At 42.3% G+C, this 27,868-nt stretch overlaps 1 protein-coding gene across 2 annotated transcripts; it reads left to right on the forward strand.

The window, feature by feature from the left end:
• Positions 1-391: 391 nt before the first annotated feature.
• SLC46A3 (solute carrier family 46 member 3) lies at positions 392-18,714 on the forward strand. 2 transcript variants are annotated; one of them, XM_061133855.1, is made up of 6 exons: positions 392-824; positions 1,698-1,911; positions 7,691-8,561; positions 10,411-10,494; positions 15,172-15,328; positions 17,360-18,714. In XM_061133855.1, exons 2-6 carry the CDS (start codon positions 1,723-1,725, stop codon positions 17,442-17,444), a joined length of 1,386 nt encoding a protein of 461 aa, XP_060989838.1. In that variant the 5' UTR covers positions 392-824; positions 1,698-1,722; the 3' UTR covers positions 17,445-18,714. The 2 variants fall into 2 exon arrangements, with proteins under 2 accessions (XP_060989838.1, XP_060989839.1); XM_061133856.1 differs by having other exon boundaries at positions 392-624.
• Positions 18,715-27,868: the final 9,154 nt, after the last annotated feature.

Consider the following 27,868-nt stretch of genomic DNA (forward strand, 5'->3'; position numbering starts at 1 on the left):
CTCTCTCCTGCACCCTCCACGGACGCCCGGTGCCCCTCTTCCGCGTTTACCAGGGCACTTGCCCAGCCCACGGGGCGGCTGGGGGGTGGGTGCACCCCAGAATATCACTTCTGCAACAGATCTCCTGTGTGCTCCCGTGATAAGCGCTATTCGGTCCCAGAAATGCTCTCTATCCACAGTCCTTGAACTTGTCTGCGCGGGGTGGAGAGGGATCCTCGGGGGTGGGCGGGCCTCTGGGGGCGGGCGCTCGAGAGTGGCGTCGGAGTGGACCAATCGCCGCGGGGGCGCTGGCCAGGGGGCCCAATCGCAGGAAAGCAGGACAGTGCCCGCCCCGGCGGCGGGGGTGAGGAGGGGACCAGCACCCCAGAGGTGCGTCCCCGGGGCGGACGGCGCCGCTGAGTCACCGCGCGCGCAGGCCGGGCTGGGGACCCAGGGACAGCCGGCCGGGGGCGCAGAAACGACTGCCCCGCGCGGGCCCCGGGACCCGCCGGACCGAGATCGCAGGCAGGGCCGCGCCGGAGCCGAGCGAGGGCTGAGCGGTGGACTGTCGCGCTTGTCGCTCTGGACGCGGAAGGGCGCTTTCGTGGTTTGCTTTAAAATAAGGACTTGAGGTTTCCCGAACAGGTGCGTTTGGTCGAATTCAACGGACTTTCATTCCCCTTCCCACCCAGCGCGGCGGCGCAGGCCCAGCCTCCGTGCGCACCTGCTGCCCAGGAGGGGCTGCAGGCAGGCCCCCGCAAAAGGAGACAGCCCCCCAAGACTCCGGGCCCCGACCATGGTCAGACCCGCGCCCAGCAGCCTGGCAGGAAGACCGTGACCGTGGGGTGAGTTAAACAAAAGAAACAACCCCTTATTACGACTGCGAGCTGCTTCGTTGAAGGCCCCCTTCCTGCCCGCTGTTCACCAGCAGCCAAAGCAATAATAAACAATTGCGTAACTGTCGTGTCCCAAAAGCAACCTCACTGTTTCCTTTATGAAAACCAGCTGGCAGTATACAACGTGGGAGTTATAGTGTGATCACTGGATCGCCCAAGTGGGAGACAACTTATTAGGACTATTTTAAAGAATCTTCTTAGAGTCCTTGGGTTTCCTGGTGGCTCAGATGGTAAAGAATCTTCCTGTAGATACAGGAGACCCAGGTTCAATCCCTAGGTCAAGAAGATCCCCTGGAGCAGGGAATGGCAACCCACTCCAGTACTCTTGCCTGGGAAATCCCAGGGACAGAGGAACCTGGAGGGCTACAGTCCATGGGGTCCCAAAGAGTCGGACACGACTGAGTGACTAACATAGTTAATGGTCCTTAAAGGTCCCTTGAGCTCTTAAAGGTGCAAGTTAATGATCTTGAGTCCTTAAAGGGAGAAGGAAATGGCAACCCACTCCAGTGTTCTTGCCTGGAGAATCCCAGGGACGGGGAGCCTGGTGGGCTGCCATCTATGGGGTCGCACAGGGTCACACATGACTGAATCGACTGAGCAGCAGCAGCAGCAGTCCTTAAAGGTCCAACTCTTAAAAATGAGAAGTATGACAGTCTCAGGTTTACTGGGTACCAGGAAAAGTTATTTTCTTCGGAAGTGCTTCCTGCTTTCTGTTCCCTAGTATGCTTGTTTACTCCACAAAATGCCCCTAACTTCCCCATCGTTGAAAACCTAGCCTCTCCAATAAAAGTGCAACTGATTCTCTCCTTTTCTCTTTAATAGAACTCCAGCTCTCTATCCAAGCAAGATGAAGATTCCATTTGTAGAACCTGTCATGTGCCTTAGTGTATTCGCTCTGACTCTGAACAGCCCACTGACGACACAATATGTATACAGGAGAATATGGGAGGAAACAGGCAACTACAGCATTGCACTTGAGAGCAATACTTCTGAGTGTGCGATGAACAAAAGCAGCCCGATTTTTGCATTCCAGGAGGTAAGACATGAAAATAGCCCTCAAGTGTTTTAAAAGAGGAATGTGCAGTGGGGTTTTAAAGGAAGGAGGATACTGCTGTCATCATACATTGATCTCTGAAGGGTCACCCTAAAACCCCAAAGTCCCAAACCACGAGCCTCTATTCAGTTCTCTTTCTGTTTGAAGCTCCCTGACATCTTTCATCTGCCTCTTCTCCTTAAAAGCCCTTTCTTCTCCTGTGATGCTGGCTCTTCTCCTTTCTCTCAGAAGATTTCAGGGCAGTCTCCTCTCCTCTGTGGCTGTCTCTTTCCTCCTTCCCCACAGAAAGCCTGAAAGTCGGGCAGGGCAGGCTGGAATGAGTGCTCAGTGGACACAGGAGGAGTGAAACATGGGTCCTACCTTTCCCTTAACCCCTCCCCCTGCCTTTTTCCACTGCCCACCTGACCCAGTTTTCAGTGATCCCAGAATGTAGCCCATCCCTGAAGACTGTGGGTCCCGGGCCAGTGTCCTTCATGGGGTATGGGTGGCATGTGCCATCCACCATTTGGTGTTATCAAATCAGCTTTGACCCCCCAAACGCTGAGGAGCTTGTGTATGGGGGTGGGGGGGGGGGTGGACAGCACCCACTTGTGCTCTGAGGGCAATGAAAATGTCCCGCCAGATAGCACAGAGCCTGTCCTCCCCATCCACCCCCCCCCACCCCCAGGAGGGACACTGCCAATGTCCTTCCCCCTTAGGCAGTTCTTTACAGAGTCTGCCAATGTCCAAATGCAAAGGAGAGAGCAGTCAGATTGGGAAATTCCCCGCCCCTCCAGCAACAATGCCTGAGAAACAACCACACTTAGGAGCTTTGAACTCTTCTGCTTGGAAAGAGAGGCAAAAGAGTGGTGCAGCCTCCCCAATCAAAAGAGGAAAAAACCATCAAGGGACTCTGGGTCACCTGCACCCAAAAGGACAGATTATTTCCAAACAGCCATGTAGATATCAAATTTCTGGCCTCGAAGGAAGTCATAAAAACAGAAGGGCCAGGGGTCTGTCTCTCGGTTTTTGTCTCCCTTCAAGAATGTTTCTTTGGACTTCCCTGGCGGTCCAGTGGTTAAGATTCTGTGTTTTTCACTGTGGGGCTCATGGGTTCTATCCCTGGTCAGGGAAGTTCCACATGCCAAGGCCAACAAACAAACAAAAAAGAATGTTTCCTGTTACATGGATGTCGTTGCCAGGGAGTGAGAAGTTTCCAGAGGCTCATCAATCTCTGCATTTGATTCTGTGTGTTCCTTCACCAGAGCCCTGGGAGCAGAGTGGGGGATGGAGGAGGAGAGGACTCGAATGTCTGAAAAGTCTGCTGCCCTCGCCCTCCAGCTGAGGGGAGAGGGGCCTTGGTCTGGCTGCCTCAGTGATCTCTGTGACTGTGTGGTCATTAGTACTGGCCCCACTTCCCACCTGGGCCAGCTGCTGAAAGCCCCTCGCTGCCCAGAGCAGGGGTCTCATTTTGAAGATTTTTGCCAAACTTTTTCACTGACTGACTGTGGTTTCATTGAATTAATAGTCAGGAGAGCCCACTGCCCTGGATGCCTTGGTTTACAGGCAGCGCACAGGAGCTTCAGGTGCTTTTTCTCAAATTGAGGAACTGGATACCAGCCCGCCCACAACTGGGATGGGGTGTGGCAACCTCCTCACCACCTGCTCCTTAGGACCGTAGAGCACTTCCTTCTGGCCCCCGCCCTGGCCCTGTTCAGCTTTTCAGAGAATATTCCCCCCCCCCTTTAAATCCAAGAACACATGTTGCCCGTTTCCTGAGTGGCTGTCTCAATGCCCAGCTCCCTGGGTGTGTTCTGGCCACATGCAAGTTGAGAGGTTTGTGGACTGCTCTTGTACCCCTAAAAATAAGAGACAAACCTCTAAACTGGGAGGGAACAACTTCAGGTTACCCAGCAGATCCTGAAGTCATTCTTGTTCAGGAATTTTTTTATAAACCTTTTATTAACACAGTCTCTTGTTACCAGCAGATAAGAAATATTTTCTACTCAATTGAAATTAATGTATGCATTTTAGCCTATGAAATTGTGACTTCCTTAAAACTGATAGTACTTTCCTTAGTCTCTTGTCTCAGTACATTGTTATTCTGTTCCATCTTATATAGCAAATAGCATTTTTTTCACTCTTATTTCTATCATCTACCCTTATATGACATATAATTCTCCAGAGTTTAAGACACACAAAAATTTCTTCTGTCTCAACATTTATGGTTGACAGATGCTTTGAGTTTGCTTTGTTAAAATCTGCATTTCAAAACATGGGTTGCAGATGAGAGCAGTCTGTGTAAAAGACTGGGCTGGAATGACAGTGGATAGAAAGGAGAGGAGAACAGGACATAGGAGGAGGCGTGGAAATGGGAGGAGAACCCCAAACTGGAACATCTTGTTGAGGAGTTGATTAAAAGATAACTGTTTCACTTGTGTGTTTATTCAATAAATACTTGATGGCTCCAATGTCTGTAGGAGGTACCAAGATGTGCTCAATAAATTTATCCTAATATAGACATAAAACAGGCAAGAGTGATTTAGCACTGACTGTACGAGGGCCCTGTGTGGAGCACCTCATATTTAATTTTAAGTTTCCTGGCAGCCTGCGAGATCGGGACTGCTGACATTCCCTCTCTTCAGATGAAGAAACTCTGGAGTTAAGTCATTTGGTCAGGTTCACACACAGCAAGTTACAGACACCTGTTTTACTTGCTGGTTCATTCATGTCATCCATCTGTCTGTTGAGCACTTGGAAGCACTGTTCTTGGAGCTGGTGATACTGTGGTGAAAGAACAAGGTTCCACAGCTGCCCTGGGAGCTTAAGTTGCAGTAGGGAGGTCATATAATGCACGCATAGAGTAACATATCATGTCCTGTCAAGGAGTGGTGAGTCTCTAGGGAGAAAAACAGCAGGATGAGGGGCTGGAGCCTTGGGTGGGGGTCAGTGGGATTGCTTTAGTTGGAGTGATGGTCAGGGAAGGCCTCTCTGAGGAGGTGGTTCTGAATTAAGGAAGTAAGCTGTGTGCTGATCGGCCGAGCGGAGAGAACAGCTAGTAGCCTGGAGGTTTGCAGAATCTGTGCTGGGGGGACGTCCCCCACCCCCCACCACCACCCGAAAGGAGTTTGCATTTACTCCAATGGAAGGAAAGTCATTGAGGGACTGTGACATGAGCTGCTCATGATGAGAGGAGTGACGTGAGCTGATGTGCGTCTACCTTCATTGGTGCATTTTTTAGCAATTACACCACACTTCCGGGAGTCCCTTTTGCCTACATAGTTGATCAACATTAAGAAAAGTAACAAAGAACGATTTTTTTTTTTTTTTTACAAAGAACGATTTGAATTGCCATAATTGACTTCCTGTTTGGGATTGTCAGTGGATTAACAGGACTGTCTTCTGTCCTTCTGTTTAATTAAAAAATTTTTTTTATTTTTTGTTTTTTACAATGTTGTATACTACAACTCAAATCAGCCATAAAGATCACCCCAAACTGCTGTGTACAGAACTGACTGCATGGAATCCAGGTTCCTCTGACTCCAGAGCTCAAGCTGTTGAACATTACACAGAAAGTACAGCTAGGGGATGATAACTGTCGTGTGAGAAACTTCAGAAGGAGGAGTGATGACATGGGTTTGGGAATTTCGGGGAACTCCAAGCAGGACTGACTGTGGACAGTGCCTGGAACATAGACTGTACTGGGAGTGAGTGGGCATGATGCAGAGGAGTGAGGCCAGGCCACATCTCGGGGACCTCAGGTACCAGGCTAAGGAGCGTGGACTTTCTCAACCAGGCTGGGGAGACACTGCAGCTTTGAGAGGTGAGAGACACACCGACAGTGTGCTCTGGGAGAGGTGCCCAGCGTCCGGGTCTGTGATCTGCACAGTGATAAGACTGGTGTCACACGTGAACTGAGTAAAGAGACCGTGAGATGCCAGAGTAGTGGAGAGGAAAACCAATGGGAGTTGTTCACATGGCAACTATGGGACCATCAAGAAGCTAAAGGCATGAGAAAGACATGCAGGGAGGAGGGGCGGGCAGGATAGACCTCGCTGGGGGACATGGACAAAGGGAGAGGTTCGAAGCAAAGATGACTCAAGTTTTGGCAATAAAGAATGGCTTGAATTGTATAAATATATAAAAATAAAAATAGGCTCACTATTTAAAAATTAATTCAGTATTTGATATTTTTGTGGTTCATCAGGTTTTTAGGATGCCTTCTAAATATGACATGAATAAATTTTTTTAAATGAGTTTGCATGTGTGCTAAAACACTTCAGTTGTGTCCAACTCTTTGCAACCCCATGGACTGTAGCCCGCCAGGCTCCTCTGTCCATGGGATTCTCCACACAAGAATACTGGAGTGGGTTGCCATGCCTTCCTCCAGGGGATCTTCCTGACCCAGGGACTGAACCTGTTTCTGACTATGCCTTGCCAATGAGACATAATGACAAGCGGGTTCTTTACCACTAGTGCCATGTGGAAAGCCTTTAAACTGAGTTTAGTCATCACCATTATAAAAATGGCACCCAGCCTTAATATAAAGTTTGGAAAATACAGAGAAGAGGCAAGAAGACAATGCTTTTAAATCACCCCAAGTTCTTTACATTAAATAACTAGTGCAATGATGGTTGTTGTCCACCAATCTGTGTGCTCATAGTTGTGTCAGGCTTCAGGAAAGCAGAGTTTATCTCACTCCTTAGTTTATGGCACACTACCATCTTTAGTCAATACAGAACTCTTCTTTGGGTTTTATCTTAATTTTTAGTAAATAAAGGAATACATGTGGAGACACATGTAAAAAGGACAACCGAGCTCTACCTAAATAAAAGTCTGTCAGATATGACACGTACATGTGATATTCATTCCCTTAGAGTAGACAGAAAGATGTATCATGGGAAAAGGTATCCTTTTTCCTTTAGAACGCGATCTCTTAGTGCGAACTGTCCACAGAAGAAAGTGAAAGAAAATGAAATTTGCTCAGTTGTATCCGACTCTTTGTGACCCCATGGACTGTACAGTCCATGGAATTCTCCAAGCCAAAATATTGGAGTCGGTAGCCTTTCTCTTCTCCAAGGGATCTTCCCAACCCAGGGATTGCACCCAGGCGTCCCGTATTGCAGGCGGATTCTTTGCCAGCTGAGCCACAAGGGAAGCCCGAGAATGCTGGAGTGGGTAGCCCATCCCTTCTCCAGTGGATCTTCCCAACCAAGGAATTGAACTGGGGTCTCCTGCATTGCAGGCAGATTCTTTACCAACTGAGCTATCAGGGAAGTCCACAGAAGAAAGAGAAGTCATTACACGGCCAGTCCATGAGGCCTTGGGCTCTGTGGATCCTTGATGTGAGTCAGACATACACCAATACACACATTTTATTTTTATGGGTCAATGTCTCCACTGTGGTGCTTGAACATTATGACTGAGCCCTGATGATTATATCAGCTCTTGATCTTTGCATTGTGAGCTGGATAAAGATTTAAGTTGAGAGCTTCCCTGGTGGTCCAGTGGCTGAGACTTCTTGCCCAATGCTGGGGGACCTGCAACTAAGAATTCACGTGGTGCAACAAAGATCAAAGATTCAGCTTGCCACAACTAAGACCCAGGGCAACCAAACAAATAAATATTTTTAAAAAACAAAAACAAAAAACTCATGCACTATAAATTCCCCATCTCTGACTTACCAGCTCTTGCTTGACTTTTCAAGAAAAGTCTATACCAAAATATTTTCAGGCACATTGTAAAAACCTCTGTAAACACTTTGTCTTCTTTTTCTTTGCAGGAGGTCCAGAAAAAAGTGTCTCTTTTTAACCTGCAAATGGACATAAGTGGGTTAATTCCCGGTCTCGTGTCTACGTTCGTGTTTCTGTCGCACAGTGACCACGGAGGAAGGAAATTCCCTCTGATTTTGTCTTCTATCGGCGCTCTTGCAAACAGTGCTTGGCTCTGTCTGCTCTCCTATTTTGCCCTTCCAATCCAACTTCTGATTGCATCTACCTTCATTGTTGCACTTTTTGGCAATTACACCACACTTCTGGGAGCCTCTTTTGCCTACATAGTTGATCAATGTAAAGAAAAGAAACAAAGAACAATTCGAATCGCCATAATTGACTTCCTGTTTGGAGTTGTTAGTGGATTAACAGGATTGTCTTCTGGCTATTTTATTAGAGGGTTAGGTTTTGTGTGGTCCTTTTTAATTGTTACCGTGGCTCTTTCTGTGAACTTGATTTATATTTTACTTTTTCTTGAGGATTCAATGAAAGAGTCTTCATCTCAGAATATTTCTGTATCGTGGACTGAAGCCTTTAAAAACCTATTTAACCGAACGTACATGCTTTTTAAAAATGCTTCTGGTGCGCAACGGTCTTTGTGCGGTTTGTTGCTTTTCACGATGATCACTTACTTTTTCGTGACCGTTGGTGTTTCCCCAATTTTTGTCCTTTATGAATTGGATTCGCCGCTCTGCTGGGATGAAGTTTTAATAGGTTATGGATCAGCTTTGGGTAGTGTCACTTTTTTCACCAGTTTCCTAGGAATATGGCTTTTTTCTTATTGTATGGAAGACATTCACATGGCCTTCATAGGAACTTTTACCACCATGGTGGGCATGGCTATGACTGCTTTTGCCAGAACAACATTGATGATGTTTTTAGGTAAGTTACAAGTGTATCCTAGAATTTCGTATTTGATATTTATATAAAATGAATGCAGTCTGATGGTTGAGAAACTTTAATATAAAATTATCTATTTAATGTATTCTAGTTTAATCAAAGGTAATTTGTTAAAAACAAATTTTCCAGAAGCTGAAAAACAACTGACTTAAAAAAAAAAACTTTTTTAATAACCACAATTTTCTAAATTTGCATATTTGCCCAATAATTGTCTTGAGGAAACTTCTTGTGAATCAGTTCTTCAATATAACATTCACCAACTTAACTATTTCTTCTACTAAGAAGGCTACTTTAGATTAAAAAAAATAAGACTATTATGTAAAGGATGCTCAAAAGATTTATAAGAAAAATATTCATTGAATATATTCAAGCCTATGACCATACCACCCTGAACGTGCCCGATCTCGTCTGGATGTATTCAAGGAGACTTTGCAAATTGAAATTTCAGCAAATTGGTCATTTCATGAATTGACTTTTGATGAATCACTTTCTGGCAAGCTGGACTGTTTCCTTAACTACCTGCACCCCATCAGTGGTTTTTGTAAGGCTTGAGTGAAAAATACTGCCCTTGCAAAGGTTGAAGGATCTGTAAAGTGAGACCTCAGGAAAGGTCCATTTAGCCTTTTTCGACAAAGGCAGTATTAAGCTCTTGCTACCCTGCAAGGAGGCAGGATGATGAAGCAGAACTGAGTTTAATTTCCATCTGCAGAGCCAGGTGATCTTAGGCTAGTTACTGAACTGCTCTAAGCCCTTATTTTTTTTTATCTCTAAAATGGGCATCGTGGTGCTTGATTCAGAGGATTGTCACAAATATTAGAAGAGATGACTGTAAATCACTTAGCACAATGCCAAGAGTTCAGAAAAGGACAGGTCCCTCTCCCCATCTCCCTTGGAAGTGCCAAGGCCAAAGTCAGTTAATATATGTGAGAACTTTACAGTGATCTGCAAATGTAATATCTCACTGTTTTATCTTATAATGAAAAACGCCACTGACTCCTAAGGGTCAGAATTTAAGAACAGAGGCAATTTGTGTTCCTGAAATTTTTCAGCCACAAAGATGAACAACTGAAAAGATAAGGAACCAGCTTGCCAAAGAGTAGATCATACAATGAAAGAATGCTAGCACTAAAACCGCCAGGTCTGAAAGAGCAGAAACAGAAAACAAACAAAAAACTTATTAACAGTCACAACCTGCTAAACATGAAGTTACTGTAATAACCAGGGAAACATATCAATTTCCAGCAGCAGATTATACAGACCTGGACCAATGACTTCCATAAACTCTTGTTCTCTGCACTAGAGTAAGGATTTGAGAGCAAATTAATTTTTTATATAATTTTGTAAAAATTGTATTGGGGTATAATTGATTTACAGTATTGTGTTAGTTTCAGGGGTGCAGCAAAGTGAATCTGTGACACAAATACATACATATACCCACTCTTTTTTAGATTCTTTTCCCATATAGGCCGTTACAGAGTGTTGAGTAGAGTTCCCTATGCCCTATAGTAGGTCCTTATTAGTTATCTATTTTATATCTAGTACTGTGTATGTGTCAGTCCCAATCGCCCAATTCATCCTTCCTCTCTTCCCTTACCCCCAGGAACCCTAAGTTTTCTACATCTGCAGAAAGTAAACTCATCTTAAACTGACCTGTCCATTGTCTATCTTCCTTTATTAAACAGAATTCTTCCATTAATTAATTCAGTCATTAGAAGCAATGAATCAGGATGCTTAGAGAAAATGAACTATTTAGAGGGAAAGTGTTTCAGGCTTAAAACTGACCCTGAGTTTTCAGATCGAGCCAGTTAATTGTTATCTCTTCCTCTCACAGTCAGGCTGCCGTTCCTCTTCACTGTCATGCCGCTCTCTGTTCTACGGTCCATGATATCAAAAGTGGTGCGTTCTACTGAGCAAGGTGAGTCTAACTTGCTTAAGGAACAGAATGACTTTATAATCTGTACCACCTCATAGCTGTGTACAATCAGTGTTTGATTCTTCAGAATATTCTCAAACTTTTTTCTGCACAGAACTCCTTTTGAATCGGGTAATAAGGTCTGTGTTAGGAAGAGCTGATATTCAGGCAAGGGAGTCCCTGCCCAGGGCCTTGTGCTGTGGAGGGCTTGCTCTAGACATGCCCTGCCCCACTGCAGAAGATTGAATAATTCAACAAATTTTAAAATATATTTCTCAATTCTTTTCCACGCGTAAGATGTAGCTGTATATTCACACAGATGTTTGTTGATTGTGTGATGCAGAATAATTGGAAAATCACTTAGGAATATAAGAATTACAGTATGTAAAAACCTAGCTCCTTCCTTGAATTATGTAATGGTTTCTTAGATACAACACCAAAAGTACAACAACAACAAAACAGATAAATTAGACTTTATCCAGATTAAAAACTTGCATGCCTTCACCATCAAGAAAGTGAAAAGAATATGTAACTTTGCTCTGTATGGTCCAAGTCTCCTGTAAATGTTTTACCATACTTCCATACTTTAAAAAATAAAAAGGAAAGAGAGAGGGAGGGAAAAAAAGGGGGGGAAGGTGAAAGGACAGCTCACTGAATGGGAAAATATATTGATACTTGCAAATCATATGTCTGATAAGGAGCTTGTGTCCAAAATATACTAAAACTCAGCAATAAAAAGACGATCCAATTAAGAAATGGGCAAAGAATTTGAACTAACATCTACAGAGAAGATGTATAAATGGCTAACAAACACATGAAAAATGATCAACATCTTTAGCCATCCGGGAAATGCAAATCGGAACCACACTGAGACCTATTGGGATGGGTGAAATGAAAAAGACAGACCATAAGAAGTGTTGATGAGGATGTGGAGAAGCTGGAACCCTCATGCACTGCTGGTGAGAAAATCATCTAAAATGATGCGGCCATTTAACAAAACAGTTTGATAGCTCCTGATAAAGTTAAATAGAGTTACCATATGACTCAGCAATTCCATTCCCAGGTATACACTGAAGAGAAATGAAAACACATGTCCACACAAAATCTTGCACACAAATGTTCATAGCAGGATTATTTATAATAGCCAAGAAGCACAAACAATGCAAATGCCCATGAACTGGTGAATACGTAAGCAGAATAAGGTGTGTCTGTTCCACAGAATATGATTTCACAATAAAAAGAAATGAAGTCATGATACACACTACAACAGGAATGAACCTTGAAATGATTATGCTAAATGAAAGAAGCTGGTCACAAAAGGTCACATATTATTTATTATATAAATATGATTCCATTTTACACAAAATTTCCAGAATAGGCAAATTCATGGAGTCAGAAATTCGACCAGTGCTTCCCCAGGGACTAGAGAAAAGGGAGTGACCATTAATGGGCACAAAGAGTCTTGTGGGGAGATGAAAATATCCTAAAATTAGACGGTGGTGATGGTTGCCCAGTTTCTGTGAACATAGGAAGAACCACTGAACTGTACAATTTAAAAGGGTGAGTTTTATATTATGTGAATTATATCTCAATAAAGCTGTTCAGGAAACAAAAAGAAATATCATCGTGCTTTGACTTAGAACTACAATAGACTTGTCAGCATGTATTATTTACTTTGCTTTAGTTTAGTTTGGTTTACTTATCAACTCTTTTAAGAAGTGGTTTCACATTATTAAATACAGTGACATTTCAAAATGTGTAGTTTGCATTTTGGCATGTTTTATTCTGAGTTGAAATAACTTTGTCAATTCCATTGTGATTCCATTGCTCCAGGATAGTAGAGTCATTTTGTTCTTAACTGCAAATGAAGAAATCCTTCTGGTGGTACTGAAATGTATAAAAGTGAATGTACCTCCATCCTTCATTACTTCTAAAAATGGATGTTTTTGTGAAAACATTAGGCACCTTAAAATAATCTGAGAAGGGAAGTGTTACAGAGTTTTTCAGGTGCTTCTCCCTATCTCTATTATAATACCTTATGTAAAAAGGAGGAGGAAACTGACTTTTGCTAATTATTTTGAAATCTCTGTGCTCCATACGGCTATGAAATTCATCGCTAGAGCACCCTGGACTCCTTCTTAGTTTGTCATCTGTGTACTCCTTAAAATTCTATTAATACATGAAAGTGAAAGTGAAAGACACTCAGTCGTGTCCGACTTCTTGTGACCCCATGGACTATATAGTCCATGGAACTCTCCAGGCCAGAATACTGGAATGGGTAGCCTTACCCTTCTCCAGGGGATCTTCCCAACCCAGGGATCGAACCCAGGTCTCCCATGTTGCAGGCGGATTCTTAACCAGATGAGCCACTTTAATATATGGGACCCAGTAAAAACAGACAGACTTGAGTTTTGACATCTATTGGATTTTTTTAAAGTTTAGAAAATAAACTCCATTGTGCTTTTATTTAATCAATTTTTCTTTGGTAACTATTAAACAAGTTGTACTACTCAGGGAGATGCAGCAAGAAGTTAGAGCTATTTCATGAGAGGGTTGTTGTTTGCACAGCCTGACCGAGTTTCCGACAAGAAAAGACTCAAGCCACCGTGTAAATAGGATTAGCACCATGGCACCGTCCCTGGCTTTAGCACGGAATCAGAAATAAAATGAAACAATGCCGTAGTTAGATAACTAGGAGACCTTGTTTCCAATTAAACTGACTTCCTGTATTATCATTAATATCATAATATTCTGTGTAATCCTGTATTATCATGGAGGCACCAAGCCCATATGCTTGCTACATGATGATGGATAATAGTGCCCTTGAATGAAGCTTTTATTCAATCACTTGACAAGTATGTATTAAATGTCTACCATCTGCCAGCACGGCTAGACCCTGGGGACACAGCAGTGAACAAAGCAAATGTGCACTTGACATGGGCAGAACTTTCACTGTGGTCAAAAGAAGACACATCTCTGATAACCTAGCGTTCTGCAGCGAGAGGTTTATTTTATGAACATATGTCCTGTTATTCAATGAAGACTCTGAAGCAATATACGAGAATATGTTGGAGAAGGAAAGAAATGGCAACCCACTCTAGTACTCTTGCCTGGAAAATCCCATGGAGAGAAGCCTGACGGGCTACAATCCATAGGTCTGCAAAGAGTAGGACACTACTGAAGCGACTTCACACACACACCAACCAGAATGTGTACAATAGAGTGAAGATTTAAAGAGACAAAAATCAATACACAGTCTAAAAGAGCAAGAACGTGGGGAAAGCAAGAGGCTAGACACATAAACTGTAATCCAGCTGTTAAAGGTGATCCTCAAGCTTGCTTTTTCCTTCCTTATCAGTCCAATTAAGCACAATCATTCACATAATTAGCACTGTCTATAAGGAAAGTGCATTACAGTTTATCATGGAAAAGGAAACTCGGCAAAGTAGGGAACAAACACAGCAGCTTAAAGAAGAAAGAAGGATCTGCAGAAACTGTAGGAGCTTATACCACTGAAGCTGGGGGCTGAGAACAACCATGGCGTTCTTAGTGATGCAAAATTTGACCAAGAGGAAGAAAAGTGCGTCAAGATGCTCAACTGTCTTTTGGGGGGTTAACTCTTCAGTTTAACTCTTCAGTCAACATGGTCTTGGATTCCAGACAGGACTCAAAACTTGTGGAATAAGGACCATTTCTCTGACTGTGAGCTTGAGCTGACCCCAAAGTCATTTTCAGGCTTCTTGAGCAATGCTCCGACGCCTGCCCTTTCCCATGCCCGGGGTGTAGCAAGAAGGAAGGACAGCAGAGTCCCCTCCGAGGGGACAGTTGTAAGCAGGTTAAGACAGAAAAGTATGTTTTAGAGAATCACTTAATATCAGCCTGTGACATAACCTTTACTAGAGCATAGGGCAGTGACGTAGTTACTGGACCAGTCAAACAGGAAACTGAAGTAACTGATTTTTTTGTTACTCTAGAGGAAGGGATCAAATTCAAATTGCAGAATGTATGATAAGATTCCCAAGGGCTTCCCAGGTGGCGCTAGTGGTAAAGAACCCGCTTGCCAGTGCAGGAGACGTTAAGATCCCTGGGTTGGGAAGATCCCCTGGAGGAGGGCATGGCAACCCACTCCAGTATTCTTGCATGGAGAATCCCATGGACAGAGGAGCCGGGAGAGCCACGGTCCATAGGGTCCCAAAGAGTCGGACATGACTGTAGCAACTTAGCACGCAGGCATATAAGATAAGATTATATCTCTGTGCCTTGCCTGTCACTCTTGCCAGATCTGACCTGACCTGGATGTTGCCCACAGAGAGCCATCCTGCCCCACAGCTGTGTCACAGATTAGCCCAGGGACCAAGAGTGGCAGGGGGAGCCTGGAACCTCAGGGGCAGGTGGTTCTGTGTCTAAGGCTGTGGTCGGGGCAGACACACAGCTGATTCCACACGCCTAAGCGGCCAGTGCTTTTTAGCTTTGCCCCGTGGATCCTGGAAGTACTGATTCAAGCTCCTCTCTCGTTAGGTCCAAGGAGAACTCTTGACCTCAATTTCCTCACCCACAAAATGGGTGACTGCCTCCTTCACCGGGCAGCGCCCCCATGTTTGCAGTTTTCCGTGTTATTTTGTTTGTTGTTTTGTAACTCAGCCTTTTCTCTCTTTCCCTCCACACCCTGACCCCAAACAGGCACCATGTTTGCTTGTCTTGCTTTCTTAGAAACACTTGGCGGAATCACTGCAGTTTCTACTTTCAATGGAATTTATTCAGCCACTGTTGCTTGGTACAAAGGCTTCGTCTTTCTGCTCTCCGCTGTTTTATTACTAATTCCAGCCATCAGTCTATGGTATGTAATTATTCTTTTTTTATCCTTTTATCAAAGGCTAGATGGATTGAGTGAATTCCCTGACTTCACCAATACAGTAACATAGATCTGTTGAAGTTTTGCCTCAGAATGTATTTTTCTCAAGAACTTTTAGACACGATGACATCTGTCAATTTTGGAGACTTAGGAAGAAAGAGATAATGGCATGGCCTTCCAGGACTAGGAGGAAGAAAGACTGGATTAGACAGAGACTCTGAGAAGCTACCCCTTACCTATAAATGAACAACTGAGGAAATTATTGTCTAAGAATATATATCAATATGTATATTCAATATACATACATATACTATATATATTCACGTGTATATTCTAAAAATATATATATTCACATATACATATATATATTCAAACTATGATTTCCTATAGTATATTATCCCCTGAAGGTCAAAGATTGCTCTGAGAAGATATACTTTTTTTTTTTTTTTTTTTTTTTTAGAAGATACACTTTAATACAGATTCTTGGGTAAATGACAAGAGCAGATAGAATGCACTGGATATTAAGAATTCATTCCTTTCCGAGAGTTGGCTTATTTAATGATTTCCTTTTTAAATGTAAATATCCAAATAAATGCAAAGTACAGAATTCTATTTATGAACAGTACATAGAATAAAAGGACCAGAAGCACAGACTTGTGAGAAATAATGTGTTTCCTTCCCTGCCTTTCAATGAACAAAAAGTGTAAGCCATCTAGGTAAGTGGTTGTGAAAACGCAAGAGCAAGTATATTGACATGTTCTGTGGGGCCCAAGCTTTGAGCCAAGAACCCTTCAACAGGCCTCTGCTGGGCCTGCCCGTCTCACGCGCCTGAGAACAGGAAAGGGGGGTGTAAGGTGGGGCACAGGGCCTGGGATCTTTGCCCCCCTGAGCACCGTGGGCTGTGGCCGTGAGGGAGGGAGAACAGAGCTTGTCCGCACAGGCTCTTAACTCCTTCAAGGGTGGGCAGGCACCTTATTCTGAGTAGGACCTCAGCACGTCTCTCTCAGTGGAACACTAATACTTAGATCTGTAGAGGCTGGATGAGAGTAGTATTTACTAGTCTGTAACTGTGATGAAAAGCTATTCTTACCAGGTACCTTTTTAGAAGGAGGCTATTCACCTGTTGAATTGGCAATACTGAAACTCCATGCTGAGCCAGTGAGCACTTAATGAGACCAGCAACCTTGTTCTTTGCTGGGAGTAGTGTTATCTGGCATTATCATTTTTGGAAAGCAATTTGTGAACATGTATCAAAAGTTTTCCCCAAAAAGTTCATGGCATTTGAACCAGTGATTCCATTTAGAATCTTACCCTAAGGAAATGATTAGCAATGTCAAAAATTTATATATGAAAAGTTCATTTATGACAAAATATTTTAATGGCCAGAATGGTTGACGATAGGAATTGGTTAAATAAATGATGGTGCATCCATATGGTGAAAAATGACTTTTATAAGAACTGTATTATATGGGAAGCAGAATAATGGCTCATTTAAATTTTATTCTTCATTGTATTTAGAAATATTCTGTTGTGTACACATATTACTTTTATAATTGGAAAAACTAGTGTAGAGAGATAAAAGGTTGTTATCCTTTTAATAATGCTTCTAATGTAAATGCAGATGGTCTTCTCAGTTTTATTTTTTAAATCTGTTCAATATTTTTAAAATTAAAATTACCTGCTATTTTAATTATATCCAGATGTCTTCTGTCCAAGTTTCAGTTATAGGCATGAAACATGAACTTCACTAATAGCTTATAATATTTTACGGGGACTACATAGAGTAGATAGTGGGAGATGGACATCTTAGGAATCTGGAAGAGGTAGAACTCATGTAGTTTTTTTATTAATATTTTCAGAAATCTATGCATAAAAGTCTGCTAGATTCAAAATAACCAGTACCCTCCTTCTTTGCATAATTTATTAAAAAATCATGTAACAAGAGAAAAGATAGAACACAGATTATTTATGTAGTGCCTTAATCACAGGTTTTTAAATGTCTCATTTGCTTGGCAGTGTTGTCAGGTACGTCAGCAGGAATGCAGAAAGCTATGTCCTTCTTATACAAGAAGAATCCAGCGAAGACACTTCGGACAGATGATTAACTGTGATTAAAAAAAAAAATCCGAATGCACATATCATATGCTCTGACTTCTGAAGGATCTAAACTAGCTCCATGATCAGGACTTCATGAATAATCAATGCTGCCCGTCCTTTCTTCTAAACTCTCAGAGAACGAGTCCCTGCTCTAGCTTCTTAGAGTACTAAGCACTCTGAGCACTTTATGAAGATCACGTGACGTATTTCCAGTAGACAGAAGAAGAAATCTCAAAACACCTTCCACTTTGGGATTTACAAAACAAATGGAAACTTACCGGTCTGAGAAACTTGGTACAATCAAAAGCAATAATCTCCCTGATGTACTCTGGTCTCTCACATTGAGACCAAGAAGAATCCTGTTTGCTTCAGTTTCTTCATCTGCACAATGGATTTCTGACCTTTCTCAAAGATTTTGAAGGCATAACTGTTGAAAATTATGATGAGTCAGTCACTGATCGGAAAACTATGGACGTTTCAAACCTTTATAATTCTCCTCTACTCGGGTAATGCTTTGTTTCATCAAGGTGTTAGTGGTGTTAAACTGTTAGTGGTAGTCAAAGCTTTCAGTAGCTGCAAAATCCTTAAGAGAGAAGCACTTTAATGAATATGTTTACATTTTTCCTAATATGTTTCATCAATTATAATATTTCCATGACACTGGAAAAAAAAGAATACAAATAGTTCCTAAAGAAATGTAAACACTGAGTAGACAGCCAATCATGATGTAAATTAATTAGTGCTTATAGAGTCAATATTCATTCCTTATTTCTGTGAAAAGTAATCCATTTCCTACTGCCTTACACTAATATCCATGGTTCCTGAAACAACACATCCTTTCCTGCCTCCTGTCTGCACGCAATGTTCCACTGGGCCTTCCTCCCTACCTCCCTGCACTGAAACTTTCAAGTCTCAGCCAAGGCAAAGCTTCTGCTTTCTCCATGTGGCTTCCAAACATTTCTACTCCCTCCCCCACCGCCATCCCCCTGGTCCTTGCAGGGCTCCCCCAGGTCTCTGCGGGCACTGCTCTCCCAGCATCTTTCCTTGTCTTGTAAAATTTGTTCCCCTACTTGCAAATGAGTCCCTTAAGGACAGGGAAAGTTTGATTCCTCATTATATCCTCAATAAAAGTTGAATTCAGTGACCACAGAATTTTGTTTTCACTTGTAAAAAATCATTTTAAGCTATATATTTAATGCAGTATGAGATTAACCAATGATGTGCCATAGTCATGAAGCCATCCTTGCAAATAAATTGAAAAATGCGCTAATCCATATGCATTTTAAATTGGTTTATGGTACTTTCATGGGTCCTTCAATATCTCCCATTTTCTAAGTTTCTGTCTGTAATAACACAAATGTCCTGAAGTGCACCTAGATGATTAACTCCTTCGTAAGCTCTTCAAAGCAGATAGTCTTGTTTACAGCACTGCTTACAGTTTTTCCCTGTAGGATAATCGATGAATGCTTGACCAGCAGATAACACTCATATTTTAAAATACTAGAAATTCTTATTTCCAAGACTATTCCTTTTAGGTTTAGCTAATGTCTTCTGGGCTATTCTCAGATTGATTGATTGATTTTTGTTTTACTTCCTGTTCAGTGCTCTTCCCAAACCAAAAAAAAAAGAAACAGTACTTTACAGTTTACAAAGCGCTTTCTATATCAACTTATTTTATCCTCTTAATAACCCTGCAAAGTAAATTATACTTCAGTAATGTTCAATAATGTTCATGGTGGCTCAGACAGTAAAGAATCAGCCTGCAATGCAGGAGACCCGGGTTCAATTCCTGGGTCGGGAAGATCCCCTGGAGGAGGAAATGGCAACCCACTCCAGCATTCTTGCCTGGAGAAGCCCATGAACAGAGGAGCCTGGTGGGCTACAGTCCATTGGGGGGTCGCAAAGAGTTGGACGAGTCAGACATGACTGAATGAGCGAGCGCTCGCGCGCGCGCACACACACACACACACACACACACACACACACTACCTATAAGAAATGATGTTCTTTAGGTTCAGCAGGTTGGTTTGGAGACTTGAATGTGTTGTTTACTTGCTTTAAACTTTCCGCTGCAGGCAGGAGCAGCCACCCCACCATCCTGACTAGTTCATATTCTGGTCCCCAGAACCTTGCTGTAAATTGTGCAACGTGAATTCATGTGACTGGATGGGGTAGCTACTTCACAATTGCCTGCCAGAGACAGCTGGATTTCCTACTTGGACTCTGTGCCTAATCCCACTCAGTCAGATAACTCATCCCCAATCCCACAGTTCTCTGGAGACGTGATTCCTATAAGACCAACTGTCTAATGCCAATTACTGAATCATCTAGAGATCCCAACTGCAGGCAACAACTTGCCAACTTGCACTGCTTATTTAAGCACACAGGGATCTACTGAAATGATAGCAGGAGCTCACAGCTCCAATAAAAAGCCTAAACAAGGCTCAGAAAACAACCAAGAACCAGGGGGGCTCCAGAGATGAAGTGACAGCAACACAGCTACCATCACATAGCATGAAGGGCAAAGGGCACGGCCTCCACCAGTGACGAGTGGCCTCACAGTCCCCCTCCTGGCCCGCTCTGCAGTCCAAGTCCAGGACTGAGGTTTGATCAGCTGACCGCGATCACATGCCTGCCGCCAGGAGGCACCAGGAGCAGAAAGGTGGACCCTCCTAGCATTCTAGAGAGACAACAGGCACCACCTCCCCCAGACAACACAACACAGAGAGATCAGAGTCTCTCAGGAAGTCACAGTGGGTGCCAGACACACAGAATAAGACAGACAGGTCCTACACAGTGCATGGGGAAATCGAGAGAAAGGGCATCTGGGTGCTGACCTTGCCTACCTTTCTGAAGCCAAACCCTGGAGGTGTTCAGTTTTCGTTTTATTGAGGGAAGAGAGAGGCTTTGAAAGCCAGGCTTAGTCCCTAAAATGGTAATGTGCTCTGTGATCAAGCCAGCAAACCAAAGCAAACCAAACACTGATTAAACAATGTGCACTTTCATTATGATACCGGCAACAACAACAAAAATGAATTGGTCACTGGACAGGGTATTACAGAAACAAGAACTTGTTATTTTGAAAATGGACAAAAATAAAATTAAGAAGAAAGCACATTTTCCCTGTCTTTCCCGTATCAACTCTGTCCTTGGGTAACCAAATGGAAGGTCACAGTAAGTTTCCTTCAAAGGAAGTATCCTGATGGAAAAAAAATGAAGGAATGACAGATTTAGAATTACCATTTTGCAGATCCTCACAAAGAAGTGGATCTATGCATTGTATCAATGGCCACCAACATCACAGAATGAGAGCCTGTTAGGTATGAAGGTCAGTTTTTGGCTGTGCCAGGTCTTAGCTGTGGCATGTGGGCTCTTAGTTGCAGAATGCAAGATTTAGTTCCCAGACCAGGGTTCAAACCCAGGCCCCTTGGTATGGGAGGGTGGAGGCTTCATGGACCACTAGGGAAGTCCAGGCATTAATGTCTTTTTATGGAAGAACATAGCACTGATACGGGAATCTTCCCCAAAATAAGGAACCTGAATCTGATCAAGTTCACAGACTCAACTAGCAATTTACAGGAAGTACAGGGTTGAGAAGAATGTGTTAATCTACACCACAAAGATGCAAACAGTAAAAACTCGACTGTGGGAAACTAGAGAACAAACAACTTGGTTTCTTCAAGAAACAGCAAGAAAAAGAGAAAGAAACAGGAGGTAGAACCATAAATCATGAAACAGTTGACACGAGAGCCAATCACATGTGTGTAAGTTACTTGGATCTGATTAAAACAAAACAGCTTAAAATAAATTATGACAACTTTTTGGACCTTCAGAAATCTGAATACTGACTGATATTTAACTGTAAGGAATTATTGTTAACGCAGGTATGATAATGATAGTATTGTAGTTATGTTAGCTTTATAAACTGAAATATTCACACCTATAAATTATATCTGGAATTTCTTTCAAAATAATCTTGAGGGGAAAGTGGGTAAAAAATACAGATGAAATAAAATTGGCCAAGGATAAATTCTGGAAGTTAGATGAGGGAAACATGAGATTATGCTGTATTCTTCCATCTACTTTCAGGTGTTTGAAATTTTCCATAATAAAAAATGTAAAAAGAAGAATGATGCAAAGCTTTTTGGGTCTTGTTAGTTTCCAGTGTCTTCTATTAAATTTTCATAATATAATGCCTCAGTTCAGTTCAATTTCTCAGTCGTGTCCAACTCTTTGTGACCCCATGGACTGCAGCATGCCAGGCTTCCCTGTCCATCACCAATTCCCAGAGATTCTGGGATTCATGTCTCAGATTCATATCCAGTGAATTGGTGATGCCATCCAACCATCTCATCCTCTGTTGTCCCCTTCTCCTCCCGCCTTCAATCTTGCCCAGCATCAGGGTCTTTTCCAAGGAGTCAGTTCTTCACATCAGGTGGCCAAAGTATTGGAGCTTCAGCTTCAGCATCAGTCCTTCCAATGAATATTCAGGACTGATTTCCTTTAGGATGGACTGGTTTGATCTCCTTGCAGTCCAAGGGACTCTCAAGAGTCTTCTCCAACACCACAGTTCAAAAGCATCAATTCTCTGGTGCTCAGCTTTCTTTATGGTCCATCTCTAACATCCATACATGACCACTGGAAAAACCATAGCTTTGACTAGACGGATCTTTGTCGGCAAAGTAATGTCTCTGCTTTTTAATATAATGCCTACGTAAAAAAATTTTTTGTTTGTTTCTTTGGCTGCATCAGGTTTCACTTAGTTGTGACTCTCGGGATTTTCACAGGCTCCTGTGGGATTTCTGGTTGTGGCGCTCCGACTCTGTAGTTGTGACGCATGACCTCAGTTAACCAGCAGCATGTGGGACCTTAGTTCCCCGGTCAGGGATCGAACCTGCATCCCCTGCATTGCAAAGCAGATTCTTAACCACTGGACCATCAGGGAAGTCCCTGTAGTGACTCTTTAAAGCCACAGTGCCGAGGGGAGGAAGTCTCTGGCTCCGCTTCTTGTTCCAATCTTGTGACCTTGTCATGTGATCAGGATCGGGTGAGACGCAGGTGGGATTAGGCAGCAGTGTTTCCCTGTGGTTAACAGGGATCCTTTGGTCATAACCTCTATGAGAACTATGATTATGATCACTAATGTGTCTCAAGTATATTCAATATTTTGTGAAATAGCATTCATTAGTAATGCTAAAAATTAAATAGAGCACTTTAACACCAATGTAATTTTCTGTTCAAATGGAAAGTCTATGTATTCATTAAAATGATTTGATTTAGGGCAGTAAGAAAAGGAATTAGAGAAATGGACTATAAAACATTAAGTAAGAATCCATGAGTCCATAAGGATACCTTAAAGAGGAAGAGAAATTGGGGTGGGGGTGGGGTGGGAAACCTGGCTTTACAAAATTTGTCAACCAATAAATGCAGAAGGAATAGTAAGACATCACAATTTTTCAGTCCTTTCCTGTCCCCAGTAACCATGTTATAAATGATTGAGACAAAGATTTTTTCCTGGATGTTAAAACCTCTGGGTGAAATGTTCTTGAGGAACAGGACATACATGGGGTCTCAAACTATTACTTCACCTATTATGAATTATGATTAATTACAAAAGGAAAACTATACTATTACAATGGAGAGCTCTGGCGACCACCACTTATCAATGAATCAATCACAGTTAGTAACACCAATAAGTGGGACAATCACCTCATATGGCTCCTGGTATGACACATAAGTCCATACATCACCTCTGCAGACTTCTTGCCCAAAACATTTATCCTGAATCTATTCATGAGGAAATAAAGGCCGTATGCTGACAACTGGTGAATTTCATGAAGGTTATGCTGGGTGTGCTACTTTTTTTTTTCTTTTGGCCACAACATGAGGCTTACGAATTCTTATTTCCTCCACCAGGGATTCAATCTGGGACTGCAGCAGAGAAAACCCCTAGTCCTAATCACTTGACCACTAGGGAATTCCCCTCTATTCATTCTATTTCTCTTTAAGTTTCAAAATTAAAAGTTGGAGAAAAAAGTAATGTGGTTTCTGTTTTGCAAGGTTTATATACAACACAGAAAACAAAACAAAACAAAAAAACACTGGTCGAAGTCTTGACTTAAAATCAATCCATCTCTCCTAAAGTAAATAAGCCTAGCCAAAGTGAAAACAGAATTCCTTCTGGTCCCTCACTGATCCAAAGCCATACCCTCTATATGACCTCTGTTTCATCACAGAGATGAGCAATATAGATTTTTCCTGTCTCCACCAGGTCAAGAAACCAAAAAGAAGCAAAAAGACAAAGCACAAAAGATGAAGCATGTCTACTGGCTCCAGAAATAAATTCAAGATCTGGGAGCAAACTAACTTTTCAAAATTCGATTTTTCACTATGAAAAAAAAAAAAAAAAAACCCTCCTGAAACTCTGTTAACAAACCTAGCAATAAGTTCTAATATTTTAATAATATTTAAGGACATGACTATGCCAAAGCCTTTGACTGTATGAACCACAATGAACTCTGGAAAATTCTGAAAGAGATGGGAATACCAAACCACCTGACCCACCTCATGAGAAACCTATATGCAGGTCAGGAAGCAACAATTAGAACTGGACATGGACCAACAGACTTATTCCAAATAAGAAAAGGAGTACGTCAAGGCTGTATGTTGTCACCCTGCTTATTTAACTTATATGCAGAGTACATCATGAGAAACGCTGGGCTGGAAGAAGCACAAGCTGGAATCAAGATTGCCGGGAGAAACATCAATAACCTCAGATATGCAGATGACACCACCCTTATGGCAAAAAATGAAGAGGAACTAAAAAACCTCTTGATGAGAGTGAAAGAGGAGAGTGAAAAAGTTGGCTTAGAGCTCAACATTCAGAAAACTAAGATCATAGCATCTGGTCCCATCACTTCATGGGAAATAGAAGGGGAAACAGTGGAAACAGTGTCACTTTACTTTTGGGGGCTCCAAAATCACTGCAGATGGTGATTGCAGCCATGAAATTAGAAGACGCTTACTCCTTGGAAGGAAAGTTATGACCAAACGCTAGACAGCATATTAAAAAGCAGAGACATTACTTTGCCAACAAAGGTCCATCTAGTCAAGGCTATGGTTTTTCCAGTGGTTATGTATGGATGTGAGAGTTGAACTCTGAAGAAAGCTGAGCGCCGAAAAATTGATGCTTTTGAACTGTGGTGTTGGAGAAGAGTCTTGAGAGTCCCTTGGACTGCAGGGAGATCCAACCAGTCCATCCTAAAAGAGATCAGTCCTAGGTATTCATTGGAAGGACTGATGCTGAAGCTGAAACTCCAATATTTTGGCCACCTCATGCTAAGAGTTGACTCACTGGAAAAGACCCTGATGCTGGGAGAGATTGGGGGCAGGAGGAGAAGGGGACGACAGAGGATGTGATGGCTGGATGGCATCACCGACTAGATGAACCTGAGTTTGAGTAAACCCCGGGAGTTGGTGATGGACAGGGAGGCCTGGTGTGTTGCAATTCATGGGGTCGCAAAGAGTCAGACATACTGAGCAACTAAACTGAAACTGAAGGGCATATACTACAACAAACTAGAAGTATAGGTTTTTTAAAAATAGAAATATTGTTGACTACTACATTATGTTATTTTCAGGTGTGGGCTTCCCTGATGGCTCAGACGCTAAAGCGTCTGCCCGTAATGTGGGAGACCTGGGTTTGATCCCTGGATCAGGAAGATCCCCTGGAGAAGGAAATGGCAACCCACTCCAGTACTCTTGCCTGGAAAATTCCATGGATGGAGGAGCCTGGTAGGCTACAGTCCATGGGGTTATGAAGATTCAGACACGACTGAACAAATTCACTTCACATTTTCAGGTGTACTACATAATGATTTATTTTCATATGTCATGAAATGATTACCATGGTAAGTCTTAGTACCAATCTGTCCATCTGTAAAAGTTATTACAGTGCTATTGACATATTCCTTATGCTGTATATTATACCCCTGTGGCTTATTTATTTTATAACGAGAGGTTTCTACCTCTTAATCCCCTTCACCTCTCTTGCCCAACCCTCCAAACTCCTCCCCTTTGGTTACCACCAGTTTGCTTTCTGTACCTATGAGCCTGTTTCTGCTTTGTTGTGTTTGTTCCTTTGTTTTCTATATTCCACAATAACTGAAACCTTATGTCTTTCTCTGACTTCACTTACCATAATACCTTCTGGGTCAATCCACATTGTCACAAATGGCAAGATTTCCTTCCTTATGTGAAGGAGTAGCATTCCATTGTATATATATATAAATGTATACCACATTATCTTAGTGCATTCCTCTGTTGATGGACATTTCAGTTGTATCCACATCTTGGCTACTCTAAATAATGCTGCACTGAACATAGGAGTTCATATATTTTTTCAAATTAGCATTTTTGTTTTCTTCAGAAAAATAGCCAGAATTAGGTTGCTGGATTGTATTTGTTGTTGTTGTTTAGTTGCTAAGTCATGTCTGACTCTTTGTGACCCCATGTTCACTTGCCCACTAGGCTGCTCTGTCCATGGGATTCTCCAGGCAAGAATACTGGAGGGGGTTGCCATTTCCTTTTCCAGGGGATATCCTGACCGAAGGATCGAACGCACATCTCCTGCATTGGCAGGCATTTCTTTACTGCTGAGCCACCTGGGAAGCCCCCTGGATTGTATGGTGGAATGATAACCTTGTCAGGTAGAATATTCTTGGTTATAAGTTTTTTCCTTTCTTCACTTTGAACATATTCTTCTTTCTGGCCTGTAAAGTTTCTGCTACAAAGTCAGCTGACAGTCTTACGGAAATTTCCTTGCATGTAATTAGCTGCTTTTTAGATTTTTTTTTTTTTTTTTTTGCCACTTCAGTTATAATATGTCTTGCTGTGAACCTCTTGGGATTCATCTTGTTTATTACAACTGACTCTGTGCTTCTTAGACCTGGATGTCTGTTTCTTTCCCAGGTTAGGAAAGTTTTTATCTTTTTTTTTCTTCAAATAAGTACCGGGGTCCAGCCTCAACAGGATCCAGGGGTACCCTCAGGATGAACAGCATCCGCGAGAGAGAGCGCGAGTGAGAGAGAGAGAGAGAGACCAGACTGGGGGTGTGCAGCAGGGTCTGGCAGTGCTTTACTTTTTACCGTAGCTTTTATGTTTTAAGTTAGTATATTTTTAAGGGGAAAATAGTTTAACATTACATCAGCTTGTCCTTCATGAAACCAGAGTGTTTTCTGCATACTTCTTTGTTTTTGAGAGTCTTGTACATTATCGTCTGGCCATGGAGCCTATTGACATCTTATGACCTAGGTGAATGCAAAGCTGTTTTCCGTAATCTATTCTTCAATGTTCCATTTTGCCTTTAACAGAAAACAGAGAAGTTGCAGTCTCATGGCACAGCAGGTTGCAATATAGTAGAAATTCAATCCTGTTAACACAAAGGTCAGTCCTTTTGCAGAAGTTGTCAGTTAAATTTATCTAAAAGGTTTACCAGACAAAGCCTCTGTGGCTCTGGCAAGGCAGCCCCTGTTTAGCACTCCTGGTTAAAGTTAACAGTTTTCTTATTGTTTCCACACTAGGGCTAAACTCTTATTTTTCTAAATCTTTAACTATATTAACAATAGTTTCCCTTGCACAACCTCAGCACATTAAGAGCAAAAACACAGCAAGCATCAGAAAGACAGATATCATCTTTAAGGGGAGCGCCGAGGTAGCTTTTCGAAATCCCTGAAGTCCTGATCTGCCTTGCTTGTCAGGTCTTCTCTTCATGATCTTGTCATAGGTGGGATCTCGTGTGCTGGCTCCCGGCAAATAAGTTCTCTCTTTTCTCCTGGTACCACTGTAATGCAAATGTTAGCATGTTTGATATTGCCTCAGAGGTCTCGTTAAACTGTCATCGATTTTTAAAAAACTCTGTTCAGTTTTTGGTTATTTCCACTGCTCTGCCTTCCAGATCTCTGATCTATTCCTTTGTATCATCTAATCTACTGATGATTCCTTCTAGAGTATTTTTTGTTACTGTTTTCTTCAGCTCTGTCTCGTTCTTCTTTATATTTTCTAATGCTTCGCTGAAAATCTCACTATGCTTATCAGTTCTTCTCCCCAGTCTGTATCTTTAAGGTCATTACCCTGAAAACTCTGTATCAGGGAGATTGCATACGTCCACTTCATTTTGTTCTTTTTCTAAAGTTATGTCTCATTCCTTCATTTGGAGCACATTGCTGTGTCTCATTTTGTCCAATTCTGTGTTTATTTCTGTTGGATCAGTCAGCTCCTTTCCTAATCTTGGAGGTGAACCTATGTTGCTGATGTCCTGTGGGCCCAGCACACTTCCTTCTGGCCACAGAGCTCTGTGCTCCAGGTTGTCCCTATGTGGGCTGTGTGCACCCTTCTCTTGTGGCAAGACTGACTACTCTAGGTGTGCTG

This window comes from Dama dama, chromosome 30, assembly GCF_033118175.1.
Source record: "Dama dama isolate Ldn47 chromosome 30, ASM3311817v1, whole genome shotgun sequence".
In the NCBI taxonomy this organism is placed as follows: Eukaryota; Metazoa; Chordata; class Mammalia; order Artiodactyla; family Cervidae; genus Dama; species Dama dama.